Raw genomic sequence first — 16,263 nt, forward strand, 5'->3', positions numbered from 1 at the left:
GGGTTATATAGTAACAGGTAAATCCTAATCTTAATTGTAATTGAAGTGTAAAATATTGCTATATATTAGCCTCAATTTATAATTTGATTTGAATAGATTTATTTCGTAAACTTAGAATAGTGAAAGCTTTTCATTTATGCACAAATAAGCATGTTACATGAATTTTGAAAATTCCAAATTATGACAAAATACAAAACTTGGTATTAATTACTTTTTCCAAACGAACACGAATATTTCAATATTACCTAGTTCCTCGTTAAATCTAGCGAACACTCAAAATTGGTAGAATGAAAAATCATAAACAAGAAAAACACATCAGAGCTTTAAAGCTTTATGGAGCTCTAAAATGTTTGTGATATTTTGACTGAATTTTAATTAATGTATATATCAATAAAAAAAATAAGTATCCATTTCCGGTGATTTAGAGTACGAAAAGCAATTAGGGCCACGTAAAATAAAAATAATAAGTTTCGTTTGTTCGTGTTACTTACTCGACATTTCGAATAAATTACTCGAAATGTCAATAACATGCGCAATGCCTCCATACTGGGGCAGACCTAGGATATTCAGTAATGGCATGCACCTTACATTGAGCCAAACTTTTGGTCAGGGGGAGGGAGTGGAAGCAAAGCCCCAAGCTGTATAAATACAAGGAAATGAATATTTCAATCATTTTTGTTTTTTCTTTATTTTGAGCATTACCATGAATACGTATTTCGCCTAAATAGCAAAGTTCCAAAGACATGCCTAAGATTGAAATCCAGAAGCTCTTTGTTGAAATCTTGGGCATTTTATAATGTATTGAAACTTTGCGATTTAGTAATGTTGGAGTTCTGTGGATTTTATTTAAACCAGATTCTGTCCAATCAGGATCTTTGTGTAAACCGGCCGTAGTATTTGGTCTAAATTTCATTACTTTAAACCTGGACTTTGTAAACCGGCTTTGTTTCTCGGTCTTATACTTTCTTTATTATATTTAATATACTCTGTGAATGTTCATCACGTTCTGTTCGAGTTCTTGTCATTTACAACTTACATCAACAAAAATGCTTAGTAAAAGTAAAATTCACAAGAGATATTGATAGTAACTTGTCACTTGTTTACTTTCCTGTCTAGAAATAAGGATTGAACTAGAACCGGACGTGTTGTGATGCCGGTTCACAGATATTATATTTACTCATGTATTGTACCAGGAAACAAAGCCGGTTTACAGAATAAGCAGAGTTCAGAGTTAACTCAATAAAGTTGAAGACTAAAGATCGAATACATTTGCCGGTACAAAAAATAGATTGATCATAGTCTAGTTTAAACAGTTATTTTCACGTTAATTTCTAGGTATTAAGTCGAAATTTCGTATATGATCTTCCAATTTCGAGTAAGTTAGTCGAAATGTTTAGCTATTATTTTGACATTCCGAGAAAAACGAAATTAAAATTTTCCTACATGGCCCTCATACTCCTCCGTACTAGAGTGGCACGTGATATTTCAACGTCATTGAACAGGACAGACGTGCGATTATCTATAAAGATAAATATGACGCAGTAGTAAATCAATCCAGAGATTACCTTTTATAAGTCTTCCTGTTAGTCTGTGCTTCATGTACATCATCACCATAGCTAGAAGCTAACGTCATAGAATCTTAGGCTTAATTAGTTTTATGGGTAAGACGGCTGTCTCGGTATGAGGAAATGTGATTTTTGTGAACATTAAACTGTCTGTGTAAACAATAACTTTAAAATTCCACTTTCGATGTATATGAAAGTGGATTGCACTAAAGGTCAGTCGATACTATCTCTGGTTATTCATGCATTTTCGTACATTCGTTTTGATGGCATGACTTTTCGAAACGCTATTGACAACGTATGCACCAGGGAATATGAGAACGTTTAAGCTGCTAGGCTAGACAGAAAACATAAATTACAGGCACTTATGGTTAACGTAACAAAATCGACATTTACAGCCATTTATTTTTGGATTGTGCGAGTTCATTCATGTATCACATTTTAGCCCTGCTTCTTAATTATCTGTTTGTCAAAATGTGAACCAATGCACCATTTATGAAATCATTTGTATGTGTTTTACGGCCTAAAGACAGCTCTGGTCATTAAAGGACGTGCCAGGTTTTGATGGTGGTGGAGGAAAGCCGGAGTTCCCAAAGAAAAACAGCCGGTACCTGGCGACTGCCCCACGTCGGCCCCAAAATCGCGACCCAGTGGTGGTAGCAGAATGTCAGACGCCTGAACCACTTGGCCACTGCGGCCCCGTCCCATTTATTAAAACAAAATGTTAATGTGCAATATGATCTTATCTCCCACCAGCAAAGGATCTGTAACATATCTACAAAAGATTGTCTTTTACTTCATTTGCTTTTTATTTTCCTTGCTCGCACTTTTACCCTGTCCTATTTTTGAAATCCTGTACGTTCACATAACCCTTGTAATATCATATGTTATTGGCCACTATGACCAATGTAATTAAATATAATATTGTAGGGCTGTATCCAAAATGCTTAAAATGTGTAATTCTTGCATAATTTGAAGTGCTGTCAATTACGGATGAATTCTCACAATTTTATGACATTTAATAACATACATTTACAGTATTGATCAAAAATTGGAACTGCTGAAATTCAAGATGGCTGTCCTGTTGTTCCTACGAGTCCAAAAAATCAATATCAATAGCAAGGCACCATGGAGAACCCTCTTTGGAAATAAATTGAATATCCCAGTTACAACAGACAAGTTGTGCTTTGTTTGGTTTGGTTTAGTTTTGTTTAACGTCCTAGTAACAGCTAAGGTTATTTAAGGACGTGCCTCCATGTGTGTATTGTATGCGTGCTTGCGTGTTTGTATGTAGGAGACAGGGTAAGTTGGTGTGCTTGCATCCTTGTGATATAGCACGAATCTGATGCCGACTTCACAGTGCTATCTTCAGAAAAATTGTGCTTATAAATGTTAGCTCTCGAAAATCAAGATGGAAGCCTGTCGTCCAAATAGGTTTCTAGATCTGTCTTAAAATTCACAATGCATGACTAGGGACCAAGGGGAACCGACATATGAAATTCAACTATGATCATTCAAGTATTTTTTTAAAAGTAGCGCTAGCATCTTCTAACATTCAGCATTCAAGCTGGCCACCTTTCCGCCGTCTTTGTTTTTTTAGTAGTGTCAGAATTTGATAAAGGTACCTAGGGAACATTGGAACCTTCAGGTGCAATTAGATACCTCCAATACCTTTTTAAATATAGTGTTAAGCAACTTTAACTTTAAAAATTCAAGATGGTCGCATGTTGGCCATTTTGGTGTTCCTATCAGTCCTCAAATACAATATGCATAACTAGGGACATGGGGAACCTTCATGTAAAATTTGTGAAAGATCCATCTTGTACCGTATGAGAAAAAGCGCTAATGAGAACTGTTGTAAATAGCCTATCATCTGATGATGATATAATAAACATTAACGAACAATGAAAATAATGTATCATGGCGGGGTGTCCTCCATCACCCATGTGACTCATGTCATCCTGACATCTGACTGACAATCTAAGACAACAATAGCCTTCCCCAACATGCGGGTATGGCAGAGAATTCTCAAGGGGCGATATTCTTGATAGTTGTTAGACATCCAAGATTCTCATATCATTGTTCATATTTCCCCTGACATATCTTTACCTTAGGGGATAATTGATTCTGATACTGCCTGTAACAATAACTATCCTCTTGACATGACGTTAGTCTCTGTCGACTGATATTATGTCACGAAAATGTTATATTTGTCACACGTAAGAGGGACAAAAAGCCATACCCTCGGTATGAAAGAAATCTAGATCATATTTAATGGGAGGCAATGCTATCATGGCTGTTGATACAGTGGTAATTGTATCAATGATGAAAAAAAGTCATTCACGTTAACCATAAAATTTTCCAACCATAGTTTGAGTCTTCCTCGGTAGGAAACCCTCTATTATTCCACATTTGTTTCTTAAAGCTTAACAAGATTTTGTGGACCTAAAGCAAATATTGGCCTTATAATTTGTGCACTACCAATTTCAAACTTTGTTCCAACAAAAAGAAACTTTACAAATTACACGATTACAACAGCTTTTATTTAAACATGCTGCTAAAGCAGGATTTCTTTTTTTATATATTAATAAATTGTTTTAATTTTTCAAGTTGGAAAACATTAGTATATCTCGGTACATACAAATATGCGTAGTCCAGTCTCACTTGCTAATTTATTCACCAGGTATTTAAATACAAATAAAAAGACAAATAATACATAGTAAAAGATTACAAATAATACTTACTTAGTCACCAAGAGTCATTTGTTAGGAACAAATACATCTAGTTTGATTTTCAGTGCTATACAATAGTGTTAAGTTATATCTTTATATTCTTTTGCGACACATGTTGCTGTCAGAGATGTATAAACTTCATTGTAAGATTAAGAAACTCAGCGGCTGTAAATAGGTAATACTGTTTTGAGTGGTCAATATAAAATTGATAGTGGAACTGATAAATCACGTGTGACGATGTAACATTTCGTACAAATGTCTTCACTGCAGAGTTTAAATACACGCTTTTATCACACTCGTATTTTATGATATATCATTACTAAATAAGTAACACCACCACGGAAATGCAGATTATATTTTTATCTATTTTATGTTGATAATTAGTCTTAATTAAATAAAAATGTAGAAGTACAAATAGATGTTTCCAATTTTACATTGCACAATTGCTTTCACAAAAGTATTTAGAATATATCATTATATAATTGACGATTTTGTTTTAGAATGTCGAAGCATTAATAATACTGTATTTCACTCATTACATAGAAGACAGGGGAGACATAAATGTCAGTCTAACAAATATAAACTGTTTTTGCTTCTCAACACCTCATTTGGAAAACACCAGCTTATGGTCTTGGTGTCAAAAGTTTACCAAGTTAGTTATTTGGTTTGTCCGCCGATCGAGATAAACCAGTCGTAGACATTGGCAAAAAAAATAATTCACTTGACATTCGGCTGTAAATGGTGTCGGTAAGACATAATACCTCAGTGTCATTATACTGTGACCAGGTTGGGTGTCATAACATCGTGTCAGCGCTAAGACATGTCTTCGAGATGGAGCGTTAACGTAAATATTGAGCGCTCCCATCTTTGGTGGAAACTGTCTTCATTGACCTTAACTGTTGCAAGGGCTTTGAAAGGAACAAAACAAAATGTGTCTTCTTCTAACTAACAATCGATCTCCAAATCAGCCGGTCTTAACGGGCATTAAGGAAATTGTTTTCGAGGGCGAAGACAGCAGACGGCATTAACCATGTATGTTTATTTAAAAGCTGCCTCGTAATATCAAACTGGGTCGTTTTTTGCCTACTATGTATCTTATGTTACATCAACTACTTTATCATGTCCTTGGCCTCACTACCCTTTGCCTTAAGGAAAATGTTGACATAATTGGCGTCCTCTTTTCCCTAAAGTTTCCGCACGATTGTAAAGCGTTCAAACCGTTAATGTCAATTTGACACAGTCATTCAGTTTTGGGAATTGACATGTTTTTGATGGCGCTACTTAAAATGTTAGACATCCCTCGAGTATTTGTATTTTTCTCCCGAGAAACATTGAAAATCTATCGTAAAATACGTAGTGATTTATAAGTGTTTTTTACATTCAATAATGAGTTGAACTCGCATTGTAATTCCCATTATAGGCGTTCCGAGGACGGTTAATTACGTTTCACACTTTGTTATTCGTCGTGTCAGAGACGGACTAAGACATAAGGCATAACTAATATCATATATCGGGAGACATAATGTCTGTTTCCAGAACGGGACTTTGTTACATTCTATATTGCTTAATGTTTGCCCTGGTGCACTTTTAAAGGAACAAACATGAACTTAATCTGTCAAATTGAAAGGTCATTGTCAACAATAACAACTTCAGAGTAGGCACAATTTTTAGTGATTAGCCCACCCTCAGAATAATGTGACCGGGTGCAGTAACACACTTCCATGTTTAAGTGAGGGAGGTGATTGGTATTGCACCCTGACCGAGAGAAAACCAATTTCATGTAAATGGTACTCACTGCTCTCTGATTCGTTCAGCTGTTAATTGGTGTCGGTAATGACATGTCAGTTAATTGTTGGTATAATGTAATCGGTTGGTGGAGTGCCAAACTACAAGGTTATTGCATTTAAGTGAGATGGCGCTTTTTAGAGGCAAGTGATCATCGGTATACACCGTCTTCATAGATTATATCTGTCGCGAGTACGCACTACCTAAGAAAACAAACGAAAGAATCATAGCTGTGCTGTCTTAAATAGTGTTTGCAAAGTAAAGATCCATATTTATCGAGTGTTTAAACGTCCAAGTGTAACAGCAACTGAATCATAAACTAATAAGAAGAAAAGGGCTTGGGTACTCCCCAAATCGACACCTACTTTCATTTCAGGTACCTATACATGAATATATAATGAAATAATTTCCAAAAGTATTCACACCGTAACGAGTATGCGAATAATTTGAAATTGATCTGATACGACTTTACTCTTTGATATCGCTATACATGCATTTGACACTTAAACAACATTTTAAAGTTAAAGGTTTAAAGTCAAAATACTGGGGTGGGTTGATCATGCTCACAGCATAGATATACCATGGTTTCTGTCGTTGTTTGACCATAAGTAATTCAACAATTGATGGTCACTAATGCTTATATATATATATATTCTGACTATCCTATAATACATTCGATAACCTGTTGCACTTTATCTAAAATCTCAAAGCATTCATGACTCCGTAGAATGGTTTAAACATTATTAAGTGTACAATATTGTTTTAGAGCAGAAACAAGAGAGCGGTTCTATAAAAAATTCATCAATAGAGAATACCGATAAACAAATGAGATTTCCCTCGTTAATCTAGATTTTACGAGCGAAATCATGTGATACCTCCAAAATACATAATGAGTAATGCTCTGACTACTACCGAAATGACCTACCTACCCTCGTGAGAGGAAGCCGGAAATAAACAAATTCTTGCGCATGCACACCGGCTCCTCTCCGGCAATTAATATGAACATCATAATAACAAACAATTAATTATGTGTACCTTAGTCAACAACAAAGGTTAATTGAAATGGCATTGCTATTGTAATACAGTTCATACAAGTTTGAGGGGCAGAAAATGGAACATTGGCATAGGAACATACAAATATCTTCGAAAGGGGCAGGACACATGCTGAGGCCACTAATAATTTGATATGATAACTAAGGCGGTCACACTTAAAAGTGATACGCATCATGCAGATTCTTTGCAAAATACCGAATAGCAATTTTGTTGCTTTTAAAAATAACAATTACTGAAACCTTAAAAAAATAAAAAATAAATAAAAATGAAATTACCTCGGAAAAAATGCTCAATGGTTTCACATGTACAGTGTACTTAAATTTATAACTATCAATACCTAAAAAACTATGGAAGCTAAATATGTTTTGCTGTACAATTAGAGGAAGTATGAGCCAGATTAACATGTGTTTCAGTTGACGCTAAACCAATATTTGAGAGTATGCTTTGACTCCCAAAATTAAAGGAAATTTTATTTTACTCTTGAAAATGAAAATGCAACAGTTCAATTGAAAGCCCTTAACACTTATTATCATTAAAGGATCCCTGTAGCACTGCTAAAAACTAGAACTATGCAAAAACAGGAAATTTATGTTTCTGGTATGTGTATTAGCTTAATCATGTTCTCAAACCAACATTGTTGTTATTTCAGGAATAAGGACTTTTGGTTTGAAGGGTTTTTTGTTTGAAGTGATCAGTCTCTCTAAGAGTTTTCATAATCACAAAATCGGAGTTTGAGCAAGACTTGGAGAATGGCTTCATAAATATGTGCCCATGATTTCAGCTCCAGACCACAGATCGGTATACTTAACCTACTGAGTTACCTGTTTACCTGTCAGCCACGCTACTGTTATATATATCTAAATACAGTAGAATTCTGTAGTAATTTGCCTGCCGGAGTGGGACATGAATCATTAGTTTCTATTTTATGAGAATTGATTGTTACATTTGTTCGTGTTGCTTTGCGGTTTTCATTTCATTTATTTTTCGAAGACATTGACAAAATGACACATACGAAAAAGAATAGGAAGGAGGTAGGTTAATTTTCAATTTCAAACATGGATAAAAATAAGACTTCAAAATCAACTTTTGGATGGACATCAATTTATGATAAGGAACACTTTTGTTTGATACACTTAACTATAACCAAATATATACTGTACCAATATTAAAAAAACAATGAAAATGTCAAAATTCAAGATGCCTGTCTGGTGGCTATTGTTTCCCCCTCAATCAGCCCACAACCAATGACCAAAGGACCATGTGTATGAAATTTGATAAAAATCTGTACAGTACTTTTTTTAAATAGTGATAACAAGAGTTGTGTTCTTATTTTGATTAATGTTACACTGATGTTATATACCGATACCATTTCAGGGAACGAGGGCGCCTTATGGATAAGGATGGAGTTGTGCCTTCAATATTCACTTTCAGGGCTGCACAAATATCAGCCAGCCCAAGAGATTAGAGACAACAAAAGAGGGTTGAAGGCTGCAACTCCCAAGATGTTAGAACCATTCTGGACATCTTTGTTGGTGATGTGCAGCAGGAAGTGGAGCTGCCACCAGGCAGTATTGCTGAAATGCTGCAAACGGAAGAGGATAGTTCCATCACAGCAGTCAGTACAGTGACTCAATGTTACATTGGTGAATGTTGAAAACAATGCTAAAGCAGTCCAGTACTGGACTGGATTTTCAGATTTTAACCACTTCACCTTTGGGTTTAATTGACCTGGTCCAGCATCAAGAGAGCTAAATTTTACAATGTACTGCTTTTGCAGCAGAAAGCTTCGTCAAGACTCTGATGTTTCGAGCTGTTCCATGTAAGTGAGACAACTGTTTCGAACGTAATCATCACTTTGATAACAAAAAAGTAAAGAGCTATCAATGTGGCCTACCCGGGATACTGTAGCAGAATATAAGCCGGGGGATTTTGGGGAAAAATCAAAACCACTAGGGTTATCCTTGATGCTACTGGGGTTCCTGTTCAGACGACTACCCATTCGCAGGCCCAAGGTTCGACTTGGTCAAGTTACAAGCATAGTATCACTGTTAAAACCATGATTGGCTGTACCCCTCGTAGTACCGTTTACTACATAGATCAATATTTTTTGGGTTCAGCTAGTGACCGCCAGATAAATAAAAAGGCGGACCTTTTAGATGTATACTACAATTTACAGTGATACGGCCAGTGTAGGAATACAGCTGGTACATGGTAATCAAACATGGCCGCCCAATACTTTCGGTATCAATAGGCTTATAGTCGGAAAATACTCTGGGTTCGTTAGCATTTAGCAATGTAGGTCATAGCAAAACAATAAAGCAACTTGACAAATTATGACAATGTAGATTTATTATAAGATGTGTAGGTACCACAAATTTATTGTAAGCGTCATTCTAGATACGAAATTACCAAGTTTGTCAACGTCATCACAAAGGGGATCGGTTTCGAGATTTTGAGTTATGCATAACATCAGTGAATAACCACAACACTGAAATTCAGTATTTTTAAAACCTTGTAAAAGTCGAGGGTATCGACAAGGTTTTAAAATGTGTATAAATACCTTTTTAAGTGTTGTGGTTTTTCAGTGATGTCAACCATTACTCAAAATCACGAAACCGAGCCCCTGTGAACGTCGTCTGCTAGCGATGCTAATCTGACCGACTAGACATGGAATCTGTTTCAAACGAAATGTCCTTGGAATCGTTATCACCTACTGAAAGGAGCACTTTAATCAAACATTTCCGAGTATATATGCTTCTGAAAATAACGTAATATTCCAGTCGAAGGAAATATAAGCGTTTCCGAGGAAACAATCAAGAACGTTCAGCGCCGCATCACTTCAAACTACATGTAATCTATCAATACGCGAAAAACAGCTTTAATTTTAAACAAGCAGAAAATATGCAATTATTAACAATTTTTCAACATATACACACTCATATGAAACAAATAATAAAGTTAACTTTATGTTCAAACCATTTTATGTGCGTGTGGTTTTCAATGACACGAGGGACTATATTATTTCTTCTGGAAATGTCGGCTGTTCTGGGATTTGAACTTACTGACGTCACTGATATGCTAAGCGGGAAATTCAAACGTATTTTTGCTTAAGTTACCATACAAAACAAACTATATACATGTAAATGTAAATATAAGCATTGAACTGTTACCAGATGCAGTATACAGTCGAAATGAATGCACATTCTATTTACCTGTCACCCAAATTGCATGCATATCGACTGTATACTGCATCTGGTAACAGTTCAATGCTGAAATAAAGAACATGTACTACAATCTCCAAAAATCAGCCCAATGTCTCTGATCCATTCATATTTCATTCTATAATGTTTGCTTGGAATTTAATGTGTGCCTCCAAAACCAGATCACTTTTAGCAATATGTAAAAAATGTACTTTTGTCTTATCTTTCATAGATTATGGATTTGATGCTCGCAAATAAGTCTTTAAACAACAAGGGACTTAAATGCTGCCTTGTCACAGTTTTTCTATTGATCATGATTATATATATATGGTATAAGCAACCTTTTTCTGGTAAATGTCTTGTCTTATTACCCTAATAAGCACCCCCTTTCAGCCAATTAAGAGTGCCCTTCGTGCTTATTACTGCAAATATGGCAACCATGAGAATACAAAAGCTATAGAAAGTAACAAAGATATTGACCTTGACCTTTTTACACGAGAAGCAAAGTAGGACCTTAATTGTTTCACATACAGTAGGTTTAGTTGGGTAACAGACTGAATTCACAGTACTCTGTGTCAAATCTATCTTTTGGACAAGCAGTTCTACCAAAGTATATGCAACAAAGTAGCAATATTTCCCTTTTGAAAGCAGCTTTTGTCCCTGCATGTTTTTCATCATATATAAGAAATGGGAACATCTTGCCTGGTGTGATAAATGGAGTCCCTGCAGAATAACAAATGGATAAATGGTGTGCGACCTACAAATGGAGTCCCTGCAGGTAGGGCGTAAGAATTATACCTGCTGTCCCCATTGCATGATCGTAGGAGGCAACTAATTTTTGGACTTTATCTTTTCTCTTCTTTCTTAACAACTTTCTTCCTAATGTCACCCTTGACAATGCCTCACTTTTGGCCTTAGTTGAGCGTTTGCCCCTGTGATGAACGCTTAGGGTTATGTCCCCTGTCCGAGACATAAAAGAGTCTGTAGAAATGGTAGTTTATACTCCTGCTTAACGCTCAGCAATTTAGGAGAGGAACGACTGGTTCGCTTGTTGTCAGTATAATGTGACCGAATGGGGTGTCCTGCTGGGTGTCTTCGGCAGTATGTTTCAGTGAGGTAGCACTATAAAGTCGGCATCAGTTCCGCGCTATCACAAAGAGACAAACACGAACATATCGCAGCCTCCCAAAAGACACACGCATACACTCAAGCATGTATCTTGCACACATGGGAGGCCGTCCTTAAATGACCATAGCTGTTGATAGGACGTTAATCAATACTAATCCAAACCAAATCAAACTAAAAAATGGACATTTTGTTTCAAGTATAGTCTTTTCATCGATTATTCCATCGGTCGAAGCCCCAATATATGGATACTGTGGGTGTACTTTAGGTGTACTTTGGATGCCTCCCTCTTTACTTGTAACATCAATGTTAGTTCAAATTTATTAAAAGCCTTCTTTTCATACTTTTTGCCATGCTGCATGGCTTTTGTGTTAAGAGTCCTAGATGAAACAAGACTCTCACAAAGTTCCCCGATATTTCTTCGACAGGTAGCATGTGTGACTTCCACAAAACTAGATGCAGTAATCCTCCACTGCCTCTCCTCAACCCTCTTCTTACTTTTAGTTTAATCTGTAAAAGTAATGTGAATGTGAACTTTATTTTTGCTATTTTGAATTTGAATTGCAGAAATCTGGATCATTTGAAACAATGAATAATTTTGAGAGATGGGTAGAAATTTAGTGCTCCAACTGTCTGCTTGCCAACCTATGATTCCATTAAAGCTTAGTACTTTCCATTTAGTTCAATTGAATCTGAAATAATGTATGGAAATGTTATTGAAGGAAGACAATCTTGTTTAATCGGAATATACCTACATGCCTCACATCTCTTTTAGATATAAATTGATAGGCAAACCTTTATTAATTATTAAACCTACATTATTGTAAATGTAGGCATACCTGTCTTGTTTTGTCAACTAGATACTCCGTAAAAGGTAAGGGGGAGGGGGGTTAGCAAATAGTCAGGTTTCAAAGCTGCAGCCTGTTAATAGAATGAACATTCTTGTTTAATTGATGACCTTTATGTTAACCCATTGTTTATACATATCTTTAAAACTCAAATTCAATGATGAAATTGTGAAGCATAGACCCAATAACAAATTCCTTAGTAAACATACAATATCCATTTAAGTTCCAAGATGAAATTGATTGTTACAATCTGTATGTTTGTTTCCTAAAGAAAAGGCTCATCTTTACCATACCTATCAATAACATAATATACTTAATTTTAAAAAGGGATGTATGGTTGCATATATTTATAAATCTAAAATGATGTTTTTGATTATTAATACTTAATATACTGCCTGGTATTTGACCCAAAGTATAAAACATGCATCATACAAACAAGTACTGTGTCGACAGAGTTCTAGATGGTATGTGTGTTACAAGTATATGTAGATTTTGGCTCACGAGGGTAGGTACGTAAACACTAGGCCATTTATGTAGGGTAAAGACAATTAATCCATTGGAATTTCGGAGGTAAATATCACGTGATGAGAGAAGTAAAACTCAGTAACTAGTCTAAAAAAAGCCATTACAACGTAAAATTGTACGAGATTTTAAAAAAAAATGCATTAATCGTTTGCAATTGCACTTAATACGCTATCGTGTTACCATTTACACGCCAATGCATTGCCGAGTTAAACAGGATATTGTTATGAACACCTGAAGTCCTAATTGTCACGATTGCATTTAGATAATTAATTTTATGTCTGGCTTTACTAGCTGGAGGATAGAGATAATGAGCTCATTTTTTGCAGATCATACAGCGATTAGGTAGAAATGACAGCAATTATGAAGCATTGTATCGACCGCTAACTGCTGATGTAATTGCCTTCCCGTAGATGTTGCTTTTCTCCTCCCAAAATGCTGGTCTGTTATTTCATTCCCTTCGTGCTGCTGATGTGCCATATAATCACACGAATAACAGTAGCGTACATAGATTGGATATATGAAGATTTTATTTTATGCATCATTTAAGACCCATCAGCACACTAACGTCATACAGTGCCGATCAGTAAAAACAACTTAGATTGTGCTGTGAAAGACAGTAGATTACCTGATCAGTCAGCTCTCTCTCTCTCTAATCTCGTAATAATTGTGTCTGGATTAACGTTCGTGATGACTGGTACGTGCCATCATGCTGTGGGATACAGCAAGTCTTTTCTTCCTTCAAACGTTTATGGATAAAACAGCTTAATATTAGGTAGTATAGTTCGATGATTATGAACCCTCAGCACAAACGACATANCCCCCCCCCCCCCCCCCCCCCCCACACACACACACACACAATATTATTAATAATAACTAGATTCGATCAAACAAACCACACGGGATTTCCATCAAGAAAATGATTTAAGAAATGTTTTCGGGCTTTTATACGTTTTCCATCGCTTCCCTTCTTTGACCAACCTTCTACCCTATATAAAACTGTCTTCCCCATCCCCTTCTCCCACCCCTTAGTGGGGTAATATGTACTTGAATTAGTGTTCATTGACAGCTGCTATTTTTGACACACTAAACTCAAGTTCACATGACGGTGGTCCCACAGGTAAATTGCGATTGACAGCTTTGTATTTTAACCCAGCAACACCAAAGCCCAGGACGGACAAGGACCCTGTTTTTGTTTTTGCTTTTTGTTTTTGTATTATTTAACGGCCCATCGACAATGCAAGTCATTTAGGGCAACAATACTGTAAAAAGATACATTCACGAAAATAAACACATCTAACCAAAACATAATAGCTTAAAATATGTAAAGGATAAAAGAAATACATCAATAACAAACTGGATGCACAATATATCATATTTTATTATAAAGACCAATGGAGGGTAAATAGCCATATATCAAATTCACAGAAACTGTATCACTTAATCTGTTCATAGACGGTACAGTTGTGGGACCGCACAACGCACCAAAAATAGCGTGCGCACACCGTGCATACATCGTTCACACACCGTCCGCACATCGTCCACACATGGTGCGCACAACTGTGCGATTTAGCAATCGCTCGCCCCGTTGTGCGATTCTATCCGCACAACTGTGCGATTTGGTATCATTTGTAGATCAAAATTACGGAATGACAAAAATACGGAAGGCTTGTATGCGATAATGTACACTGTGTATATATCTGTAATTTCTCATCACAATAATCAAGATTACACAATTTCACAATGCGTGTTACACAGTATTACAGCGACCGTAAGGCTGTCAAGAATGGGTTTGGCTCCAAGGTAACAGAACAGGTAAATAACAATTTTATGAGTGTCCGGAGTTTTACCTGACCAGTGCCTGACACACAGAGCTGATATGCGATACCGTTTGACCGTAATGAATAGTATTTGTTATTTGCATTCGTTTGCCTATAGCTCCCCTTCACCTGGATTTTCACACCCCCGGCCTTACCCGACGAGTTACGTAAGTGCCCCAGGCGGGGAGAAAACTACGGTCCAGGTACATGTACAAAGTGGTTATGTTTACCTGTATACGGGATTGTGTTGTAATTTTACATGTGTCGATTAAGTTTGTTTAAAAACACAGAAAACACAATTTCTAAATATAAGAATGTATAGACAGAAAGATAAGTTTATAGATGTTGCTAGAATATAGAAACATACGTAAACATCAAGTTTATATGTTTAAACACGAAACCGTATAAATTGTTAAGGCATTCCTCAATTTACACCAACCACGATTGTTATCGCACAACGTCCGTCCATCGTGCGCACATATGTGCGCAAGCAATGATCGTCCAGCTTTTTATCGTTCGCCCATCGTGCACACACCGTTCACACACCGTGCACACATCGTGCGCACACCGCACATCGTGTAACGTTGAGCGATCCCACAACTGTACATCATAAAATATGTCACGTTCATGAGATTAACTATTAACATGATCTGTGGAAATAAGAATAATAAGAATAAGAATAATAAGAATAAGAAAAAACATAACGAAAACAAAAGGGATTTCCATCCGAAATGGAAATCCCTAAATAAAAAAGTGGAACGTAACCATTCAAAAAGCAAATTAAAAACAACACTTCATAGTACAAACAACACTTCATAGTACAAACAACACTTCATAGTACAAACAACACTTCATAGTACAAACAACACTTCATAGTACAAACAACACTTCATAGTACAAACAACACTTCATAGTACAAACAACACTTCATAGTACAAACAACACTTCATAGTACAAACAACACTTCATAGTACAAACAACACTTCATAGTACAAACAACACTTCATAGTACAAACAACACTTCATAGTACAAACAACACTTCATAGTACAAACAACACTTCATAGTACAAACAACACTTCATAGTACAAACAACACTTCATAGTACAAACAACACTTCATAGTACAAACAACACTTCATAGTACAAACAACACTTCATAGTACAAACAACACTTCATAGTACAAACAACACTTCATAGTACAAACAACACTTCATAGTACAAACAACACTTCATAGTACAAACAACGCTTCATAGTACAAACAACAACACTTAAGAATAGTTCATGCATTTGACACTTTAACATTAAAACCTACGACATAAAATAGCGAAAAGTTCCTTACATTCAGCTTACTGACACGTGCATATTCAGATCAAAGTTTCTATGTTAGACGGGAAATGCGCTTACATCATACACGTCAACTTTTATTTACTCCATGATACAAATACGCTTATTATTGATTGGATACATATTTTGATTGAAGCACTAGATCTTCCGCTTCAGAGTGCCATCACGCTGTGCATGTTCCAGAGATAACGACAGGCAAGATATATGGAAAATGGATATTTTTAAAATATTCCTGTGTGAAAACAAGTTAAGTATCAGATTCGGAGTAC

At 36.0% G+C, this 16,263-nt stretch overlaps 1 protein-coding gene across 1 annotated transcript in view; it reads left to right on the forward strand.

Moving 5' to 3' along the window:
* The first annotated feature begins 8,133 nt into the window (after positions 1 to 8,133).
* Positions 8,134 to 16,263, forward strand: part of LOC110461948 (insoluble matrix shell protein 4-like) — a 40,798-nt gene continuing 32,668 nt past the window's right edge. The window contains exons 1-2 of the mRNA XM_021515691.1: positions 8,134 to 8,163; positions 8,676 to 8,747. Coding sequence (XP_021371366.1) covers positions 8,134 to 8,163; positions 8,676 to 8,747 — 102 coding nt within the window. The remainder of the gene's footprint in view (positions 8,164 to 8,675; positions 8,748 to 16,263) is intronic.

This window comes from Mizuhopecten yessoensis, unplaced genomic scaffold (genome assembly GCF_002113885.1).
Source record: "Mizuhopecten yessoensis strain PY_sf001 unplaced genomic scaffold, ASM211388v2 scaffold10711, whole genome shotgun sequence".
Classification (NCBI taxonomy): domain Eukaryota; kingdom Metazoa; phylum Mollusca; class Bivalvia; order Pectinida; family Pectinidae; genus Mizuhopecten; species Mizuhopecten yessoensis.